Source organism: Chrysochloris asiatica, unplaced genomic scaffold (assembly GCF_000296735.1).
Source record: "Chrysochloris asiatica unplaced genomic scaffold, ChrAsi1.0 scaffold00007, whole genome shotgun sequence".
In the NCBI taxonomy this organism is placed as follows: Eukaryota; Metazoa; Chordata; class Mammalia; order Afrosoricida; family Chrysochloridae; genus Chrysochloris; species Chrysochloris asiatica.
This window is the reverse complement of record NW_006408525.1, coordinates 38,516,959-38,538,149: the sequence shown is the minus strand read 5'-3', so window position 1 is coordinate 38,538,149 and position 21,191 is coordinate 38,516,959. Positions and strand designations below refer to the sequence as shown.

At 42.8% G+C, this 21,191-nt stretch overlaps 1 protein-coding gene across 1 annotated transcript in view; it reads right to left on the bottom strand.

Annotated features, from left to right (window-relative positions):
• Positions 1-8,659: 8,659 nt before the first annotated feature.
• Positions 8,660-21,191, bottom strand: part of CEP112 (centrosomal protein 112kDa) — a 594,823-nt gene continuing 582,291 nt past the window's right edge. Inside the window, exons 22-24 of the mRNA XM_006833735.1 lie at positions 13,060-13,161; positions 9,182-9,246; positions 8,660-8,744 (exon numbers count right to left, since the gene is read on the bottom strand). Of these exons, the coding sequence (XP_006833798.1) occupies positions 8,660-8,744; positions 9,182-9,246; positions 13,060-13,161 (252 nt within the window). The remainder of the gene's footprint in view (positions 8,745-9,181; positions 9,247-13,059; positions 13,162-21,191) is intronic.

Below are 21,191 nucleotides of genomic sequence, written 5' to 3'. Positions count from 1 at the left end.
CTGGACTGCTAACTACAAGGTTAGGAATTCAAACCCACCAGCTGCTCCTTAGAAATCCTACACAGGGTCACTATGAGTTGGAATTGACTTGACGAGGACTTAACAACAACAATAAAATAAGTGATTCAAGAAAACCACTCTCCCCACACAAAAATAAATAAATAAAAACAAAACAAACTACAAAAACTTGTCTATGCTCAGATCATTGGAGGAAAATCCAGATTAAAGAAAGTTAAATGGGTTTCTTTAGCAAAGAATGAGGCAGACTGAAGATGGCCACAAACTCTTTGAGATTTGTTGGGTTCATGTCCCTTTCTCACAGACTTTGGGAGGGCTCTGTCCTTGCTCTGACCAACAGAATATTGCAGAAGTCACTCAGCCAGTTTCTGGCTTTACAGGGATGGTGGCTTCCATATCTGGTCTCTCGCTAGGTGCATCCTTGATGGCTCCTCATAGCCACCTTGTTCCAGCCCACAGGCAGAGTCAGGTGATAGTGAGAGAGTCAGTCATTGTGACCTTCCAGCCCACTGAGCCTCCGCAGCCAACCTCTGACGGCATCTGCATGTGTCCAACTGAATTAGTTGAACCCTGTTAAACCTCAGTACCATGGGAGATGATTATACATTGTTGTTTGAAGCCACTAAGTTTTCGGGTAATGTGTTATCTAGCACACAGTAGACAATGACTGTTTCTAAAAGGAATGAATTAGTGGATGAGTGAATGAATGATAATAACCATGAATCTTCAGGAGGGGAAGAAGGGACGTTACATTGCCTAAATTATTTGCTACCTGAATACTTATTTTGAAGCAAATCATACAGAACAGGACTTGGTGGAACTCTAGTTTAAAAAACAGTAAAGCAAATGATTTACACGGTACAATTCCAGAAACGCTGATCTTGCTGGATTCTTTTATAAGTTAGAAAAGTAAGGCTATAAAGGTGAAGAGTTACCTAAGGGAGCAAAGCTGATTGGTAGACTCCATGTATGAACTCATTTCCTTTTCTAGCCGAGGTAAAGGACAAAATGGTTTCTCTGATGTCACCACACGCTGGCTAATGAAATATATCAGCCCTCTCTTGCTGTTCCATGATGGTTTAGATATTCAGTTAGCTGTTTCCCGTGAGCCCTCTCTTAAAATGGTAGACGACTCCCAGAGGATGTAAGATTATTAACTACCCTGAAGTTTTGACTAAGGTTCCTTTCTAATACCAGCAGGATCTTTAGCAACATCTTGGGCCTTTGGTTTTAAAACACTTGCCTCCTGGAAATCTTTGCTTGTCAAACTGAAATATTTGGAAGACTGAATTCTCAACTCAGGTAGACACTGTTGAGGGATCTAGATTGTGAAATTCCTTCACGGTCTTGCTACCCTTTTCTTCTTCTGTGAAAGAGGTAAAATGATATGACCTGAAATTTGATTCCATTTTGAGAACAACATCGTGAAGCTAGTGTTGATGTTACCCAAGTCCACATCTGGCACGTTCGACTTTTACTTTTCAAATACCATCGCATTTCAAATACATGTGCCACAGTTTCCTAATCACACCTCCAAATCCAAGAACAACTACAATTGTTCACAGAAGTTTTATCTAATTATCTTCTTTTTCTATTTTGAATGGACCAACCATGTTTCTTTTTCTAGTTTTATCAAAGGGCCTGCCAGGACAAAAGCACATGCAATTTTAAGTAGGCTTTAGTTAGCTGACTTAAAATTGATCATGTATTTTAGTTTCAGTAACTTGCAATTTCCACACCCTTTGATAATTCACTTTAAAAGAGCGATCCTGCTTTAATGACAAGGCTTAAAAGAAACGACCTTTCTGAACTAAATATGAAAGCCGAGAAGAGATCGTTCTTTTAAAGAAACTATGAATTAAAATGACCTTGCGTTTGGAAACTTTTCTCCCACCAGTTTTGATGTTTTACCTTGCCTTTCTACTCTTGGAAAGAAAGCGAAGCCACCACAACCTTCTATGGCTGGTGATGTACTTCAATCAGAGAGCTGCTAATTGTGAATTCAAACTCTCAGTTTCTGCACATTCTCTGTGCATTCCTTTAATGAGGCTGTTCACCGCCATGAACATCTAGCTGCCTGTGACCAGATCTTGTTTGAAATGAAACCATTTCCCTTGCGTCACACTCAATTCTTGTCTTGAACCAAGAAGCAAGTCTTCTATCCTCCATCTCAGCTTTCCCCTTTCTCCACTGGGGCCCTTGAGGGCTGCCCTCTGAGAGTTCACTGTTGGCTGTGGAGGTTGCAAGGTCAGAGGTCACACTGCTGAAGGAGTTGACTGCTTGGTGACACAGAAAATGGCGGACTCAAAACTCTGACGCATGGCGTGACTGCGCAAACTCACTCCTCTCAGACCCCTAGCTTGGAGCAGCACGGAGAACACCCACAGTGCTGGGATCCCAGGGCTTCCTCTTTAGCTCCGTTTGTTCCAGTGTTTTATCAGCTACTAGCTATTGACAACTATATGTTGAAATGTCAAAAGTACAGGCAGGTGATCAGGTACAGCAGCCAATAATAACACCTTGAGATGTAGCTAAATTAGGTACTTGTGATGAACAATCGATCTTCCACCAGATAAAAGAAAGGATGAAATCTTAGAAGATTTTATAATAAGGCATGATGCTGATAATTTATTTCCTCCACATTGAGATACTCGGTGCTCAATTCAACAAGGGATTTCAGACCTGCCCAATGGGAATTTTCTTTCTCTGACTGTATCAGAGATTTTTTGCACAGACACAAGTGGCAGCCCCCTCTTCCTATCTCAGACAATCATACTGGCCTACAGTTGCATTCCGTTTACACTCAGCCACATGAGACCTGCTTCAGGAGGAAAACAGGATCTGGGTCATATCAAAGGTTCACCACTGTTTGTAATTTCATAACCCTTGGAATAAGGAAAAGACAGAGGAGCAGGTAGCTCTCTCAAACACCTACTGATATTTACTCATGGAAAACAAATATTCTTGAGTGGGAGTTCCAATCCCAGCATACAATTCACCAAAGTATTTTCCATTGAAGCGGCTAGTAATCTTGCCAGTGAAATCTGTTGAGCTTTGGTTGAACCCATGTTTCATGGTCGACACAGATATACTTAAAATGCATCTACCCCTTCTGAGGACTAGACCACATCTGAGTACCAACTGTCCTCAGCTGCTTTGGTGGTTTCAATGACATTTGCTATGCTTTTGCTTTTCCATGACTATTCTTTGAGTAGGTACGGTGCTGTAGGATCAGCACTGGACTGGGAATCACAAGGTCGGCAGTTCAAACCCATCAGCTGCTCTTTGGAAACCCTATGTTGTTGTTAAGTGCTGTCAAGTCAGTTCTGACTCAGAGCGACCCTGTGCGGGGTTTCTGAGGAGCCGTTGATGGGTTTGAACTGTCGACATTGTGATTCCCAGTCCAGTCATGATCTTACAGCGCCACATCAGGAGTCATGTCCTGTGAGTCCGAGCCAACTCGATGGCACTGAACAACAATAGTACGGTAATTTACTGTGTATGTTAGGAAGACCTACTCTTCCAAGATCAAGACAGAGACTTACAGCCCCAGCAGAGATGTCAGCATGAGCGAGATGATTTAGGGCAAGAGGAGAGGCCTCCGTTTGCCAGTCAGCATCAAAAACAGCTGATGCTGATCATAGTCTTTGGATGTGGCTTTGGATGTGGCTGTAAAACCTGCTACTTCCTTAATCTCCCTTTCTCAGTTACAGGACAAAAGAGGGTCATCAATCCTTGGGTAGCAAACAAAAGAAATGGGTGTGGGGCAGAGGAGAAAAAAAAAGTTTGGAAAAGTGTAAATAAACTTTCTGCCCCCTGACAGTTAACGAGATGATTGCAGCAGTATCCAAGGGGCCAGATCTTTCAAGAGTGTCGCCAAGGACCCGTGACGTGCGCCACGATGCAGTCAAAGAAACAGGAGCACCTGTTCTTTCCTGGTTGCCGGTTCCTTTACCCCAATTCAGAACCTCCTCAGTCAAGGTGTTTATGGGGCACTCAGGTGTGGAATAGGAGCAGGACGCCCAAGAGCAGTGCTGTATTCTCACAACTAGGAGACACCCAGTTGACAGTGGGTTCAATGAAAGCATGTTCTAGAATCACATGCCAATGTGTTACGTGTCCTCATAACATGCCCTTACATATTTCTGTTGTTGTTGTTGTTAAGTACCGTGAAGTCGGTTCCGACTTACAGTGACCCTGCACAGGGTTCCTGAGGCTGTAAATCTTTCTGGGAGAAGCCTCATCTTTCTCCTGCGAAACATCTGGTAGTTTCAAACTGCCGACCTTGAGGTTAGCAACCCGATTTGTAACGGCTACGCTACAAGAGCTCATTTTACACATTTCTAGATTTTCTTAAAGAGTGTTGGTTGACATTACAATCAAAATAATCACCATAAGAAGAGAGACCCCAAGACACAGAGCTGTAGCATCCATTCTACCATCCTTCTGCCTCTGAAGTCCCAAGCTCTGACTGGAGACAACAACACAACAACTTGGATTCTCCTGACAGCTATGGGCTGGCTTAGCGATTTCGCTACTAACCACCAACTCTATGCGCCAATTGTGGACAGACTCTTCAACAGGACAGAGGGTAGTTTTTTGAGACTGTCATTGTTTTCTAGGGAAAAATACCACACTTATCTTAGCAAATGAGGTGCAACAAAACATCGAAATAATATTGATGTGTAGAAAACAATATTTTAATAACATAGGAACATGAACCACAATGTAAGCATGGTAACATTTTTGATATGATACTACAAGCGTGATTTTGAGCAGATGCAACTGGCAAAATTCTATGCAAAAGCATCAATAAGGCAGATCAGAGGGAATCATTCCTTCTCCCAAAGGGAGCAATTCTCAGCACACACACAAATGTACACAAATATGGAAACTGGAAACAAAGGGATATTAAAAAAAAAAAAAAAAAAAAAAGCAAAAAACATAGGGAGACACAAATAAAACCCTCCCACTAGTGTGTGAGAGACACAGGTTTTTATGGTCTTAATTACATAAAAACGTTTAAGTCTGAAAACAGACCAATGAGCTCACAGTTGACAAGATGGCAGATCTTCAAACTGCTGGAAGGCGTCCACAGTGTAGACCCGAACAACTAGGTCCGTCTGTTACCGTCTCTTGTTCAGCTACCTGAAAACCAAAGGTCTCAGTTACTACCACTTACTTCCTCTAGGGTTCACAGGTCTGCCAATGATGAAAATGCATTCCAATTCCCAAGTATCCAGGACTTGGAAAAGGAGCCACAATGGTGCGGTGATCAAAGTGCTTGATCAAAAGTTCAGTGGTCAGAATTCACCAGTCGCTCCAAGAGAGAAAGCTGGGGTGAGCTACACCTGCAAAGATTCTAAAACCAAACCAACCCATGGTTGTGGAGTTGGTTCCAACTCCCATAGGATTTCCCAGAAGATAATCTTGATGGAAGGAGCCCTGGGTGGTGGAAGAAAGGTGTGGTAGCTGATTTCTGTAAAGATTTACAGTGTTTTAGCTATTGTTGGTACCTCACGAGCTGTTCCTAGGAAACCCTATACAGGGTTGCTATGGGTCGGAACCGACTCGATGGCACTTCACAACAACAATAACAACAATGTAGATAGAGGTTGGAAAGGCTATTTTTCATAATTTATGTTTTGGTGGCACAAGTAGGATTAAGTATTCAATTGTTAGCCTAAAGACTGGTGGTTTGAACCCACCAACAGCCCTACAGGAGAAAGATGTGGTAGTGCGCTTCTGAAAGGATTGTTGTTGTTAAGTGCTGTTGAGTTGGTTCTCATAGTGACCCTGGGTAGGGTTTCCGAGGAGCGCCTGTTGTTGTTAGCTGCCGTCGCATCCGTTCTGATCCATAGCGACTCTCTATAGGGTTTCCTAGGAGCAGCTGGTGAACCTGTGAGCCAACCTTGCAGAGAATGACCTTTCCGGTATTCTCTGCTTTCAGCCAAAATCCATCTGACATCACTAATGACATCCCTACTACTTCCACGTCCTCTTCTGATCCAGCTTGGATTTCTGGCAGTTCCCGGTCAATGAACTGTTGCAACAACAAAAAGTTCCGGCACAGTAACCCACAGCGCCACACCAGGCCTCCTGTGAATTGCTGACCGTATAGTTAGCAGTCCAGTGCTTATCCTACAGCACTAAATAGAGTCCCTCTGCAAAGCCTGTTGTTCTAGGTGTTGTTGAGTCACTTCTGATTCATAGCAGCCTGACTCACAATAGAACAAAACACCATCCGGTCCTGCGCTGTCCTCACAATTATTGTTACGTTTGAGCCCACTGCTGTTGCCACTGTGCCAATCCAGCTCATCGGGGGACTTCCGATTTTCTCCATCTCTCCACTTTCCCAAGCATGATGCCCTTCTCCAGGGACTGGTCCCTCCTGATAACATGCCCAAAGTCTTTGCCTCTCATACTTTCAACATGCTATCAGGAGGGATCTAAGGAGCATTCTGGCTGTACTTCTTCCTAGACAAGTTTTGTTAGTTCTTCTGGAAGTCCATGGTACATTTAATATTCTTCTCCAACACTACAATTCAAATGCATTGACTTTTCTACTTTTCTACAATCTTTCTTATTCACTGCCCAATTTTCACATGTATGAGGTGACTTAAAATTACCATGGCTTAGACTGCAGACTGACATCTTTGCTTTTTAATACTTTAAGAGGTTTCATGCAACAGATGTGTCTAATGCGGTATACCATTTTATTTTTTGAAAGCTGCTTCCATGAGTGTTGATTGTGGATTAAAGCAAAAATGAAGTCTTTGACAGATTTCTGGCAGTCCCCGGTCGATGAACTGTCCCCGGTCGATGAACTGTTAACAATAATTTCTGAATGATCTTCAGCATTCATCTATGATGAGGTTATTTATTGGTCCAGTTGTGAGGATTTTTGTTGTCTTCACATTGAGATGCAATCTATACTGAAAGGTTTATTCTTTGATCTTCATCAGTAAATGTTTCAGGTCCTGTTTTTGCTTCAAGCAAGCAAGGTTGCTTATGGTCTTAATTACATAAAAACGTTTAAGTCTGAAAACAGACCAATGAGCTCACAGTTGACAAGATGGCAGATCTTCAAACTGCTGGAAGGCGTCCACAGTGTAGACCCGAACAACTAGGTCCGTCTGTTACCGTCTGCATATCGCAGGTTGTTGATGAGTCTTCCTTTCAATCCTGATGCCACGTTCTTCTTCAGAAAATCCAGCTTCTCAGATTCTATGATCAACATACAGATTCAGTAAGTATGGTGAAAGGATACAACCCTGGTGCACACCTTTCCTGATTTTAAACCGTTTAGTATCCCACTGTTCTGTTTGAATGATTGCCTCTTGGTCTATGTACTAGTTTCTCAATGAGCACAATTAAGTGATCTGTAATACTCATTCTTTGCAGTGTTATCCATAGTGTCATGATCCACACAGCCAAAAAGCCTTTGTGTAGTCAATGAAACACAAGTTTTACTGAAAAGTGTAAGAATTAAAATCCAGCTCTTTACAAGTTCAATGCCCTTTTTGGTATTCTCTGCTTTCAGCCAAAATCCATCTGATGTCACTAATGACATCCCTACTACTTCCACATCCTCTTCTGAGTCAGCTTGGATTTCTGGCAGTTCCTGGTCGATGAACTGTTGTAAAAATTTCGGAGTGATTTTCAGAAAAATTGTACTTGCATTTGTAAGGAGTACAGCCTTTGGAAACGGTCCGAGGCCATTGTGCTCTTTCTCAAAGGTTCACTAAGAGTCAGAACCAACTTGACAGCAACGGATGTGTGTTCTGGGTTTTATGCCCATGTGGGGTCGAATCATGTTGACATTAAGCACACAGAGTCTTTTGGAAAGTAAAAGAATTCACCAGCTCTTCACAAGTTCATTGCCCAGTAAGTGGCTGAGTCTCTGACCAGGAGGTAGCCCATGTGATGGAATGACAGTGTGGTTGCTCTTGGGCAGCAGGTGGACACATCAGTGTGGTGACATCACGGGGGCCCTTGGACTAGATAGACTGGACACATGCTTCCCTGAGGAGACACAGCCGGCGCCCAAGCTGCTACAAGCATTGCCACACAACTGAGTCATTTACCTCTTCTCATCTGAAGAACATCTGTAACAGTGCCAAACTGCCTGGGGGACGGGGCTTTGAAGAAGTGAGAGATAAATGAAGAATTGCATCATCTCGCTCTTTATATTTTTTTCGTTTTTGTTGGAAGGGGTCTTGTCAAGTTGCCACTGCTCTCAGCAGACAGTTTCCAGAAAGGAGAGAAGATGCCAACCTCAAATACCCTGGGAAACTTGGAGAATTCTGACCCTAAAATAAATGCACCAGCTGGAAAACCTCTGGTGACCTCCCCTTGATCCACTGGACTTGCCAGATGTGTCTCTTCACATTCTTCTGGTTATACTGGGTCGCTATGACTTGGACTCTTGGTGTGGCACTGTAGGATCAGCACTGGACTGCATACCACAAGGTTGGCAGTTCAAACCCATCAGCTGCTCCCCGGAAACCCTATATAGGGTCGCTATCAGTCGGAACGGACTTGATGGCACTTAACAGCAACATAAATAAATGATATACATATCTTATGGGAGGGACATCCCAGAATCCCTTTCCTGATCCATATGGTCATTGGGGGCCTGCTACGCCCCAAGCACTTTGGAGGAAGGTGTCCAGGCAGTGACAGTGAGCAGGGAAAACATCATCACCTCCTCCAGGGAGCCTAGCCTGGGAATGTAAGTGTGATCGTCTCACCTCGCCTCTGACAGTGTGGACCCAGCAGTGTGGGATTACAGGAGGTGAGCACCTTAGCCAAGGCAGGCTACTTACTGCAATCAGTCTGCTTTTGACTTAATATCAACACCGCTGTTAGTACGTGCAAAGGAGCTGTTAGTACGTGCAAAGGAGCTCTGCTAGCATAGTGGTTACGAATCGGGCTACTAACCTCAGGGTCAGCAGTTTGAAACTACCAGCTGTTCTGCAGAAGAAAGATGAGGCTTTCTGCTCCTATAAAGATTTACAGCCTCGGAAACCCTATGCAGGGTTGCTGTGAGTCGGAACCGACTCCACGGCACATCACAACAACATTAGTACGTGCAAGCATTTCCATAAAGACAAACTCCGACACAAATGGGTCACAAGGTTGTTCTGACCCTGAGCTGTACCTTCTGTTTTGGTATGTGGTCAGTTCTTCTTGAAGGACAGATGCTCTCTTCTGTAGAAAGTTCACCTAGAAAATACACTGTGTATGAGAAGAGGAAGAGGCAGAGGTGGTGGCTTCATTGGCTAGATTGTGCAAATCATACGGTGAGATTTGATTTAAATTCAGACAAGCCTCTAGATCAGACTCAACGTTGGGCTTTTAGCATTTTATCATGTCCTTATCAAACCATCTCCGATGAGTACAAAAGAATGTGTTCTCCTTGTTACAGGGTTGTTTGGACATGACCCCAGCCTATTTTCGCAGCCCTATCTCGTCGCCCTCTTGTCACACCATGGTAACCTGTAGCCCATGTCTCTCATACCTTGGTGGAATGCTTGGCTAGCTAATTCCCATCGTTCCTGCATGCCTCTGTCCAAATGCAACCTCTTCCACAGAATTCTGTGAGTCCTCCCCAACTGCTCAGCCTCCTACCCTGCCAGAGCCAGCGGCTCTTTGTCTTCTTGGAACTCTATTATCAGCACCCCTGCACTGCCTTGCGGTGATTTGTCTGCATCTGCCTCCCCCAAACCCGAGAGCCCTCCTGGGTCTGGGATGGTGCTTCTTTATCTCAGAATCTTCAGTTCCCTTTACAGGGCTGGGCATGTAGCTGATCGGCATTACACTGTTTAATGAAAGAATGAGCAAGTGAAAAGAAGATGACTGCTTTCCGGAAACCTCAGTCCACCCTGGGGAATCCCTGAGGTTGGAGAGACAGTTTTGTAGTGGAGAAAGCCTGAGCCTAGTCTGGAGTCAGACACATGTGGGCTCAGTTCTGGCTCGGCCTTTCGGGTTCTCAGAAAGTCACCGAAGGCCTTGATGGCTCATCTGTGAAATGGGGTGAGCGAACTGCCTCCCAAGGTTGTGAGGCTAATGGGAAACGAGGGCTGCAGAAGGCCTTCTGCTGAGCTAAGAGCAGGTGCTTCCACGCTTGAGGAGCAGGGGCGCAGGGAGGATAACAAACTGAGTTTCTTAACATAGGCTCTTCATTGGGACCTTTACAACATGGTTTGATTCTTTCCAAGTGTAAATGCCTATAACAGTCAAGTTACCAGGCAGAAATTCCCCTCATCCACACCACCCCATTGAAAAGCACCTGACACGACTCCACGGAGATCTCAGACTCTATCCCTTAATGTAATCTAGAGTCAGTGGTATCTGATCCTTGCAGAATTGTTTACTTTTGCCTCTTTGGGCAGAACTGAAACCATGGCAACGGCTGATCCTGAAACATAGTTATGCAAGAGAGTACAGCTGGTAAAATGGAAGATGGCCTTGAAAGCGGTGGAAAAACACACTCTTCCCAACTGGGCACCCATCGAAGTGCTCCCCACTTGGTTGTGTCTAACGGTAATGTTGCCCTAGTCTGCATCTTACCCGGCTGTTTAGATGACCCACAGCGGGCAATTCAACATTTTTGACAGATGCCAGGATTACACTGATTCAAGAAGCCCATTTTTGACAGATGCCAGGAATACACTGATTCAAGAAGCCCCCCCCCGCCCAACACACACACACACACTCAATCCTCACCCCAGGCTTCTGAGTAGGAATTCCAACAATTTCCAAGAAACACAGACACCTGTGCTTTCAAGCTAAATTTGCTCCCTGTATGGCCCAAGATTGTGCCACACAGCTGCTGATTCTGAGACCCGCACGCAGCTGGTATTCCTGTCTTTCTGGGTCAACATCCAGTTTTAGGAGGCTGAAGTGGCTTTTATTACAGTGGAATGATACAAATGATAACAGAAGCCCTGCAGGTGGATATTGTATTTCTTTCTGTTCCTTTTTTTTTTTTCTCTTAAAGAAAAGAAAGAAAAAGGCAAGCCCTCAGAAGGTACCAGATGTATAAAGCGGGTAAAACGACAGCTAAAGGAGAGCTCTTGATGGAAATAATGGTGCCTTCACCCTTTCTTTAGGAGCTCCAGTAGCGTAGTGGTTACGAATTGGGCTGCTAACCTCAGGGTTGGCAGTTGCACGGGAGAAAGAGGAGGCGTTCTGCTCCCATAAAGATTTACAGCCTCGGAAACCCTGTACAGGGTTACTATGAGCTGGAACCGACTCCATGGTACTTAACAACAACAACAACAAGCCTTTCTTTGCTGACACGTTCCTCCAGGATTTATTTCTATAAGCATGGTGGAGCAAAACTTCCTGAGAACAATAACAATGGAACATGAGGTTGGATATAATAACATTCCCTTTTCAGGTAGCAAACGTTCTACTGAGGGGCATGTAAAAGGAACAGCTAAAATTTGCTCTGTATTTTGTCTTGCATGATTATTGTTTTTGGTGTTGTTGTTAACTATTGTTGAGTTGGTTCTGACTTATAATGACCCTGTATAGGGTTTCTAAGGAGTGGCGGTGGGCTTGAACCACTGACCTTGAGGTCAGTAGTCTAGTGTTTATCCTACCGCATCACACCAGGACACACTTAATATAAAGGCCATCAAAGATACCAACTGTAAATGAATGTACACATGAGCATCTTTGATGTGCCAGCCACTTTTCTTGGCATGGAAAGTAAAGAAATCCTTTTACTTTCTTTGGGGAAAAAAGAATTCTTTTTTTTTCCTATGCCAGAAAAACGTATTATTTACATTTCTAAGTATGTTAGAAATGGGAATTAGTGAATTCTTTCTTATGCTGAAGTTACAAAAAGATTAGATCAGCAATACATAAAATATTCAAACACAGATATATGTATATATAAAATGTATGTTAGAATTTAAACATTGTAAAGTGCTATCGAGTTGGGTCCAACTCATAGAGACCCTATGGAGTGGCCAGTGGGTTTGAACTTCCGACCTTGGGATTAGCAGTCCAGTGCTTATCCTACAGTGCCACACCAGATTCAACCAGTGATGTGTACAATATTCAAACAAGACAGATGTATATATAGAAAATGCATGTTGGAATTTAAAAACATCCAAATTCAAAGGCATTTAATTTCTCACATATTTTATGAACTACGTATTTTTACACAAAAGAATGTGCATGTTATAGAGTTTGCAAACTGTGCACAACCCATAGAGTGTTAGTTTGTTACATGCATGTGCATGTTATTTCCATGGGTGTGTTATATGTGAAGAAAATACTGTATACCAAGAACTACAGAGTTCAAGAAATATTTAGTCTAATTGTTTGAATATCTTGGTGTTATTCTTCCTTCAACTCAAAGTATGTCTTGCTATATCACACAACCAGACAAGACACACTATGGTCAAAACACTTCTAACTTAACTGTGTGTTCATTTTCTCAGTGCTTTAATAGAGCGAGGCCTCAGCAGTGTACTGACTGAGGGGATGGTATTTCGGGCCTGGTACCTGGAAGAAATGGGTGAGGCTGTATTGGAATGTGGTCTGTAAATGGAATAAAAGTTGCAGTCACTGACCTTTGCAATTCCAAGGGTGCTTTTAGGGAACTCTGATGGCACCATAGATTAAGCTAACTGCAAAGTCGGTGGTTCAAACCCACCAACTACTCTGCAGGGGAAAGGTGAAGTTTTCTGCTTCTGTAAAGACTACACTCTCTGAAAACCCCAAGGAGTAGTTCGGCTCTGTCTATTGGGTCGCTATAGTGACAGAGCTGACTGATGGCAGGAGACTTGGGGATTTTTTGTTTGTTGGTTTGATCGGTTTTAAGGAAATACTATGGAAACGGCAAACTCTTAAACTAGTAAGAAAGGAATTCTAAGAGAAGAAACAATGTGTTCAAACTGGTGGGCTATGACATCACACGGGTTGTTGGGATCAACTCAGACTCAAAGTTATTTGCAAGTTTCCTTCCAGGATCTGGACATCATTTGAATATGTGGAAGAGGCTTTGATTCTAGTTATTACCTGAGATTTTAGAGAGGAAATGGTGTCTTCGAGCTCTTGTCTTAGAGATGCTGGCATTAACCCTTTGAATTTTGTTTCATATTCTTGTCTTATGTAAGTTATCTAAAATGGAAAAAAAACAGAGAGAAATGAAGCGTATCTTTTATACCATGGGAATGACTGCTTGAGTTACGAGGTTCCAGAACACCTACTCATCACAAAGATGAGCTTGCGACACATCATCAGAAACCTGCCAACGAAGATGAAATAAAACAGTTACAGACTGAAAAAGCCACCTGGCCTGGACTTGTGACACTGGAGGGGACATTCCTGTGACAAGACTTTATTCCCTTTGGATCCTGTTAACAAGGACTTCTGAGCAAGACGGCGGAGTAGGCAGACACACTGAGCAGATGCCTCTGCAACAAAGACATGGGAGACCAAGTGAAACAGATATGGATGGTGGTCGTGGAGCCCATGGAGAAGGGGGCTAGTGCTGACTGGAAGAGGAAGCTGAGCAGGAGCAGTGGGAGAGAAGACAGACAGGCGGGCTGTCAGCTGGTGTGGAGCAGTGTGGCCATCTTGAGCTTTGGTGAGCAGCTGTGAACATACTGCGCTAGAGACTGGCAGCAAGGGGGTGTGGGTTTGCCCTGGTTCCATGCCCTCCTGTGCAGCCTTGGCTCTGCCTGGGGTCGGGCGCCAGGAATGTCGCCCCTGCTCCTGGAGGCGTGCAGACCCACCCTGAACTATGCTACACAAACAGAGCATAGTTATCATAGAACACTGGGCGTGTGAACACATCCAGCCACCATCACATCCACCAGGAGACAGGTGGTGCAGTGACTGAGAATGTACACAATCATCAATGCAGCATAAATACACCACCACCATATGTCTCAGAGAAAACAGTGTCAGCTTCCATGAAGAAACAAGACAGAGAGGCTCAAACAAATGACAAATACAGAGTTAGAAAATACAATAGTAGAAATGGTATCAGAAATACTTGATATTGAGGTATCTTCAACAGATTGAGAGAAAGGTGGAGGAAAGCAAGGAAAACACGGAAAAAAATTTAGAGAATTTAGGAAAACACTACAAGAAAAAACTGACAAAAGAAAAACTGGAAACCATACAGAAACAGCATCAATATTACAAATTCCAAAACAGACAGTATATTGAAAGGGCAAACAAGTAGAATTGAGTCAATGGAAGGTTGAATCACTGAGTTTGAAGACAAATCTCTCAATTTTCATCTTCTCAAGGAACAATCATTAAAAACAACAACAAAAAAAAACTCAGAAGAAAGTCTAAGATTTATGTGTGGCACTAGTCATGAAGCATAAGTTTGTGACTGAAATTCCAGAACAGGAAGAGACAAAAAGTAAAACAGAATATTGCCCAAGAATTTTTGGAAGAGAACTTCCCTAACATTATGAAAGACAAGATAGCCATTTAAGAAACTAAACTCCAAACAGAATAGACAGACCCCAACAGAAAATCACCAAGACATTTTATAATCAAACTTTTCAAAACCAAAGACAAGTAAAATATCCTGAGACTAGCTCAAGAAAGACAAAAAATTAACTACAAAACAGAACTTATAAGATTAAGCTCTGATTTCTCAGCAGAAATCATGTAGGCAAGAAGACAACGGGATGACATAAACTTCTGAAATAAAAAAATCAACTACCTAGCAAAAATCAAAATCATATACCCAGCAAAAATCAAAATCTACCATATAAGATGGCAAAATTATGACATTTCCAAATAAACAGAAACAAAAAGAATTTGCAAAAAACAGACCAACTTTACAAAAAATGACTAAAGAGAGCACTTTGGACAGATAACCAACAACGGCAGAAAACCTGAGACTAACAGAAAACCTGAGACTTACCTAAAACTCAAGCCCGATACAGAAGTATTCAAAGTAAAAGCATACAAAACTGAAAATCAGAAACTAGAGACAGCAGTTTGCAACAAAACCCCATAAAGTAAAAAGAGGTAATAATGTAGTTACAGAACTTCCAAATGAAGAGGAAATCAAATAGATTTCAATAAATACAACAAACCTAACTATAACCCTAAAACTGGACCAAGCCTTATTCCTAGTCCTAGCCAAGTCCCTACCCCTAACACTAACTCTAGTCTTAACCATAAACCTAACACTAAATCAAGTCCTAGGCCTAGACATAAACCTATACAACTCCCCCCTCCCCAAATCCTGTTAACACAATTTCTAATATCTGATAAGTGAGTAAAATACATATTCTCTCCGCTCCTCTTAAGATCATCACTCTGTGAACCCTCTTTGATCAGGAAGTAGACCAGGACCATACAACACTGTGGTTTGAGGACAATTCATAGCTCTAATTTGATTAGATACTCTCCCAAACTGGGCTAGGTACCCTGGGGATTCGATATCATCCACATGATTATGAAGATGAGAATGAAGGAGAATTGCACAGCTGTGTCTCCAAGCCTCTTCAACCCCAACACAAGTAGATGTCTCTTCTCTTGGCTCAGTGAGCTGCCCTGGCTCCTGGATTCACCTGTACCTCCAGAATACAATCAGGTCTGACTGTCACTGGGCTTACTAAAGGCAAGGCGGATGGCTCATGTCATTCATCTAACAGCTAAATATAGAAGGAAGTGAGGGAGGTAGAAGAAAACATGGCTGAGTAGAAGACAGTTGGGCATGAGTATGGGCCTGAGTGTGAGTGTGCTTACTGTTTTCCTCCAGATATCTTTCTGCAGTCTTCCTCCTCCTCATCTGAGATGTGATGGCATGAATCACTTTCAAAATCAGTTCCATGTGTTGTAGATGACTTAACTGAATCTTAAAGCTGAATTACAGGGTATCTCAAAAATGATGTAATGATTTGCTGATCAACTGGAAACGGTAATATACTATGCAAATATGTGCAACCAAGTGTGTTATACAAGCCCTTGGATTTATAGAATAAAATTTAAAAAAATTACTAGCCTTTAAGCCCCAACTTTTTATTTTAATAATTAACTGAATTAAGAAAGAAATGTGTTTTAATATTCTAATAATACCAGGGTGCTTCAAAAACTTCATGGCGAAATTCCATGATCTTTTTTTCCCCCCCATTATCCTTTAATTCCATTTCCCCCCACAAACTTTTTGAAAGGCCCTTGTATAATTCATTTCATTATCTGCTAATACCATGGCAAATGTTCTAGAATATAATTTTTAAACTCTGCAAAGGGCTTTTTAAAACTATGCTAAGATGAGCCTGGTACGTCACTGCCGGATAAATACCGGACAGCTAACCACAAGGTTGGTGGTTCAAATCCATCAGCCACTCCTCAGATACCTATACAGGGTCGCTGTGAGTTAGAACCAACTTGACAGCACATAACAACAACAAGAGGCACGTTGGTGGTGTAGCATTTAAGTACTTGACTGTTAACCAAACGGTGGTTCGAACCCATTAGCTGCGCCAAGAGAGAAAGACGTGGCAGTCTGCTTCTGTGCAGATCACAGCCTGTGGCCAGTCCTTGTCTGTCCTACCGGGTCACTGTGAGTCATATGAGCCCACCCATGACAGTGAGGTTTTTTTTTTTGTTTTTTGTTTTTTGTTTTTTTTTTGGTATAGTCTTTTGATTCACACCTAAAAGGAAAAAGGAAATACTGAAAAACGATCTCTCCAACTGATGCAAAGTGAGAGGCTGTTTTGGCGTAGGCACTTCTAGAAAGGAATTTCCAGAACTCTCCAGGCTCATTTCTATCCCACCTTTCTATGCACTGTGCATCATTCTATGCTCTGCTAGATGCCTCCAGCACCTCAACCCTACCATCATAGAGTTGATTCCAACTCCTGGAAGCCCTGGACAGAGTTTCTGAGGCTGTACATCTTCACAGAAGCGGAAAGCCACATCTTTCTCCCACAGAGTGGCTGGTAGGTCTGAACTGCTAAGCTTATGGTTAGCAGCCCAGTGCTTACCCTACTGTACCACCAGGGCAGCTCTACATACGCATACACATAGTGACTGCCTTTCTAGATTTCTCAACCACAGCACAACAAACAGACACGAGCCGGGCTCTGTCCACCACATTCACTAGTCTCCCCACTTTGCTTCATCTCCAGCAAAGAAAATTAGGAAGCTCTAGGACATCCATCATGGGACTCCTGGTGTGGCGCTGTAGGATAAGGATTGAACCGTGAAGTCAGTTTGAACTACAAGGTTGGTGGTTCTAATCCACCAGTAGCTCCTCAGAAACCCTATACAGGGTTGCTATGAGTTAGAATTGACTGGAAGGCATTTAACAACAACAAAGGACATCATGACAAACAATAACACTTTTTTTTTTTTTTTTCTTAATGTCCTAAGACTGAGTGGGAAGGGTACTCGTGTGACCAAAATCAAGGTGCTAGCAAAGTTGGTGTGGGTGCGGGTGGGGTGGACTAGAGAGGCAGCTGCGTTCGGCCGTGTGGTCACAGAATACCTGCCGTTCTCATGAAGGCCTTGGCGCTAGCAGTCTTTCCTCTGATTTTTAAGACAGATTATGAGATAATACATGAAACAAAACTCAAATTGTTAAAGTAACAAAAGACCGGGCTTATGGGTCAGAAAGAATAGAGGAACCTGAGGCTGTGGCCCTCAACTATCCTTCAGGTCTGGAAAGGAACTCACTCTCTTTCGTCAAGTAGCAGGTAGGTATATAGGGGGGTAACAACACTAGTAAGGTGTGCTCACCATGAATGATGGAACCATCACTCACTCAAGATCAAAGGGGAGCATGTACCTAAGGACAATGGCGGAAGGTTCGGGAAGGGGGCTGGAAGGGCAACAGTCACCGGGAGGAATCGGGCTGACTGTTCTTCCACAGAGGGGACTGCAATCACTGAGGTGACACCCCGTGTATTATTTGTGGAATATAAAACTGATGATCTTGTCTGCAAACCTTCACTCAATTCACAATTAAAAATAAAAATGTCTGTTTAAAAAAAAACGAAAAGAGAAACAGATTATGAGAACATCTGTAACTGGAGTTTGATGCTATACTCAAATAAAACTTATATCATGGGTAATCAGACAGATATTCATATGAATAAATATGACTCTACAAGGTACACCAAATGGATCACTGGCTTGAGCCAACAAGGTTGCTAGTGATAAAATTTTAAATTGACATTGTAAAAAGTAAACCTTGGTAATTCAAAATGTCATTAAAAATACAGAAGGGAGAGCTGAAATATATTTAGTGTTGTTTTCATTCAAAAGAATTCCAAAACTCTGCAAATGAACTGCACCCATATGTCAACTTCCTGTTGTCTAAGGAAACAAATAACAAGATAGAAGCATGCAGCTTTGTAGAGACTTAGGGATGATGTTTCTAACACAAGTTAATTTATTGCAAGCTTCCAAGCACCCAACATTGAAAGCACATTCGAAGAGCTGAACATAGAAGAGGCCACTTACTGAAATGTCAGCGGTCCATAAGATGTGGTTACTTTGTTATCTCTCGACTATTGTTGTTGTTAGGTGCCATCGAGTCGGTACTGACTCATAGCGACTCTATGCACAACAAAATGAAACACTGCCTGGTCCTATGCTAACGTCACAATCATTGCTACATTTGAGCCCATTGTTACTGCTACTGTGCCAATCCATCTCACTGGGGGTCTTCCTCTTTTTCTCCGACCCTCCATTTTACCAAATCCGATGTCCTTCTCTAGGGACTGGGCCCTCCTGACAATATATCCAAAGTATGAGAGATGAAGTCTGGCTATCCTGGCTTCAAGGGAACATTTCTAGCTGTACTTCTTCCAACACACATTGGTTTGTTCTTTTGGCAGCCCATGGTACTTTGAATATTCTCCTCCAACACAACTCTAATGCATCAATTCTTCTACAGTCTTCCTTATTCACTGTCCAGCTTTTGCATGCATATGAGGTTACTGAAAATACCATGGCTTGTGTCAGGCACACCTTAGTCCTCAAGCTGACATCTTTGCTCTTCAACACTTTAAATACCTTTTGATTTTGTTGTTGTTGTTCCTAAGTGCCTTTGAGTCAGTTCCAACCCATAGCAATCGTTCCAAGGAATGGAGTGGTGAGCTTGAACCACCGACCTTGCAGTTCAAACTGACTTTGCAGTCAGGAGCATTAACCCACAGCGCCACAGCAGGACTCCAAATGTCGCTCGATAGTCATGTGTTCTGATGTAAGGGCGAAGCACTTCAGGAAAATGGTTATGTCTAATGGTGTGGTGTGACAGGATCAACATTGAACCGCTACCCGCAAGGTCGGTAGTTCAAAGTCACCAGCCACTCCTCGAAAACCCTATTCAGAGTCGCTGTGAGTTGGAACTGATTCAACAGTACTTAACAACAATACTATGACTTTAAAGAGTCCTAGTGATACATCAATTAAGCCCTTGGTTGCCAACTAAAAGGTTGGTGGTTTGAACCTACCCAGCGGTCTTTACTGGAGAACATCTGGTGGTGTTTCCCAGTCAAGATCACGGCCTAGGGAACCACATGGGGCAATTCTACTCAGTAACACTGAGTCAGAATCAACTCAAAGGTCCCCAACAACAACAACATGATCAAAGTCCAATCAGGAACGTTAGGGTCAGTTCAGCAGAGGGCAAAGGGAATAAGTTAACAATTCTACTGATGTTGCTACACATGTTCCTAATCTTTACACTGTCATTGCAACATTGGCCTGTTGGTCCTGTTTTCCAAATTTTTTGTTATTGCTGTTGTTTTCTCAAATTTTAAAATCAAAATCTCAAATTAAAATCAAGGTCCTGCAGATTTCTGTCCTTAACCACTTGCCAAGAATTTCCTCTTGCTTCTAAGCACCAACACCTCTTGTTGTTGTTAGGTGCCACTGAGTAGGTTCAGACTCATAGTGACCCTACGTACAGCAGAATGAAACACTTCCGAGTCCTGTGATGTCCTCACAGCCGTCGCCATCTTTGAGCCCAGTGTTGCAGCACTGTGTTAGTGCATCTCACTGAGGCTCTTCATCTTGTTTTGATGACCCTCAACATCACCAAGCATGACGTCCTTCTCTAGGGACTGGTCCCTCTTGATCACGTCTAAAGTTGTCGTGAAGAAGCCTTGCCATTCTCCTTTCCAAGGGACATTTCAAATCACATTTGTTTGTTCTTCAGGCAGTCTATGGTGCTTTCAATATTCTTCACCAACACCAACATTTAAATCCAGACATCTTAGTTTTTAAAAATTCATTCACCAAATTCTCTAAGTTTTTTCTCCCAACAGGGTCTTGGTACACACTGAAATACCTTCCCAATACTACCCTCCCTGCCACCCCAGGGCACTTCCTGTGCCTACTTAAGGTCTGCCCATCTTTCAGTTCCCTCATCTCACCCATCCGTTCCTCAGGGCCTAGGCTGAGCTGCTGAGCACCAATCACATGTTCCCATGCCGCTGTAGCTAATTCTTTAGACAGTTCTGACACACTGGACCGGACACCTTAGCCAGGATCAGCTTCCTCTGCTGTGCTGTGTTCCTATCAGAGCACATAACTCAGTTTGGAACCACACGATATTGCCGATATTGCTGACCTAACAACGGCAATTTCATATGACTCAGCATAACACACTTATTGGTGAGACTGATTATCATTCGCCTTTCCACTGGACTGTGAGGTGACTGCTTTGGCTTTAGTTTTATCTCCAGGGCTTGGCCTGGTTCCTGGTGGTGTGAGCATGAATACAACACTGCTGCGATGCTGACTAGCATCCAGGGACTAAGTTTTCTGGGATAATTCACCCCAATTCCAACCTACCTCAGGAGGTATTTTTAGAAGTAGTGGCCACTCTGACCCACTTTCTTTGGAATGTCTTGCAATGAGTTGGAGAGGCTCAATCTCATGAGGCCTCCTTATTTTCATCAGTGAATCATGCATATCATTTTATTTTCTTATAGTGCCCATATCTGGCTTTAGGACCAAGAGTCTAACAGTCTTGTAAAATGAGTTGAGCAGCATTCTCTAATTTTTTTTCAAAATTTCTTGCAAGATATGGATTATCTACTCCTTGAGGGTTTAAAAAGAAACCCCCTAAATTGTTTGGGTCTGGCCTCCTTTGAGGATGGATTAATATATTTGATTATGGGTTCAATTTCAAGAACGGTTATTCAGTTTTCTGCTCA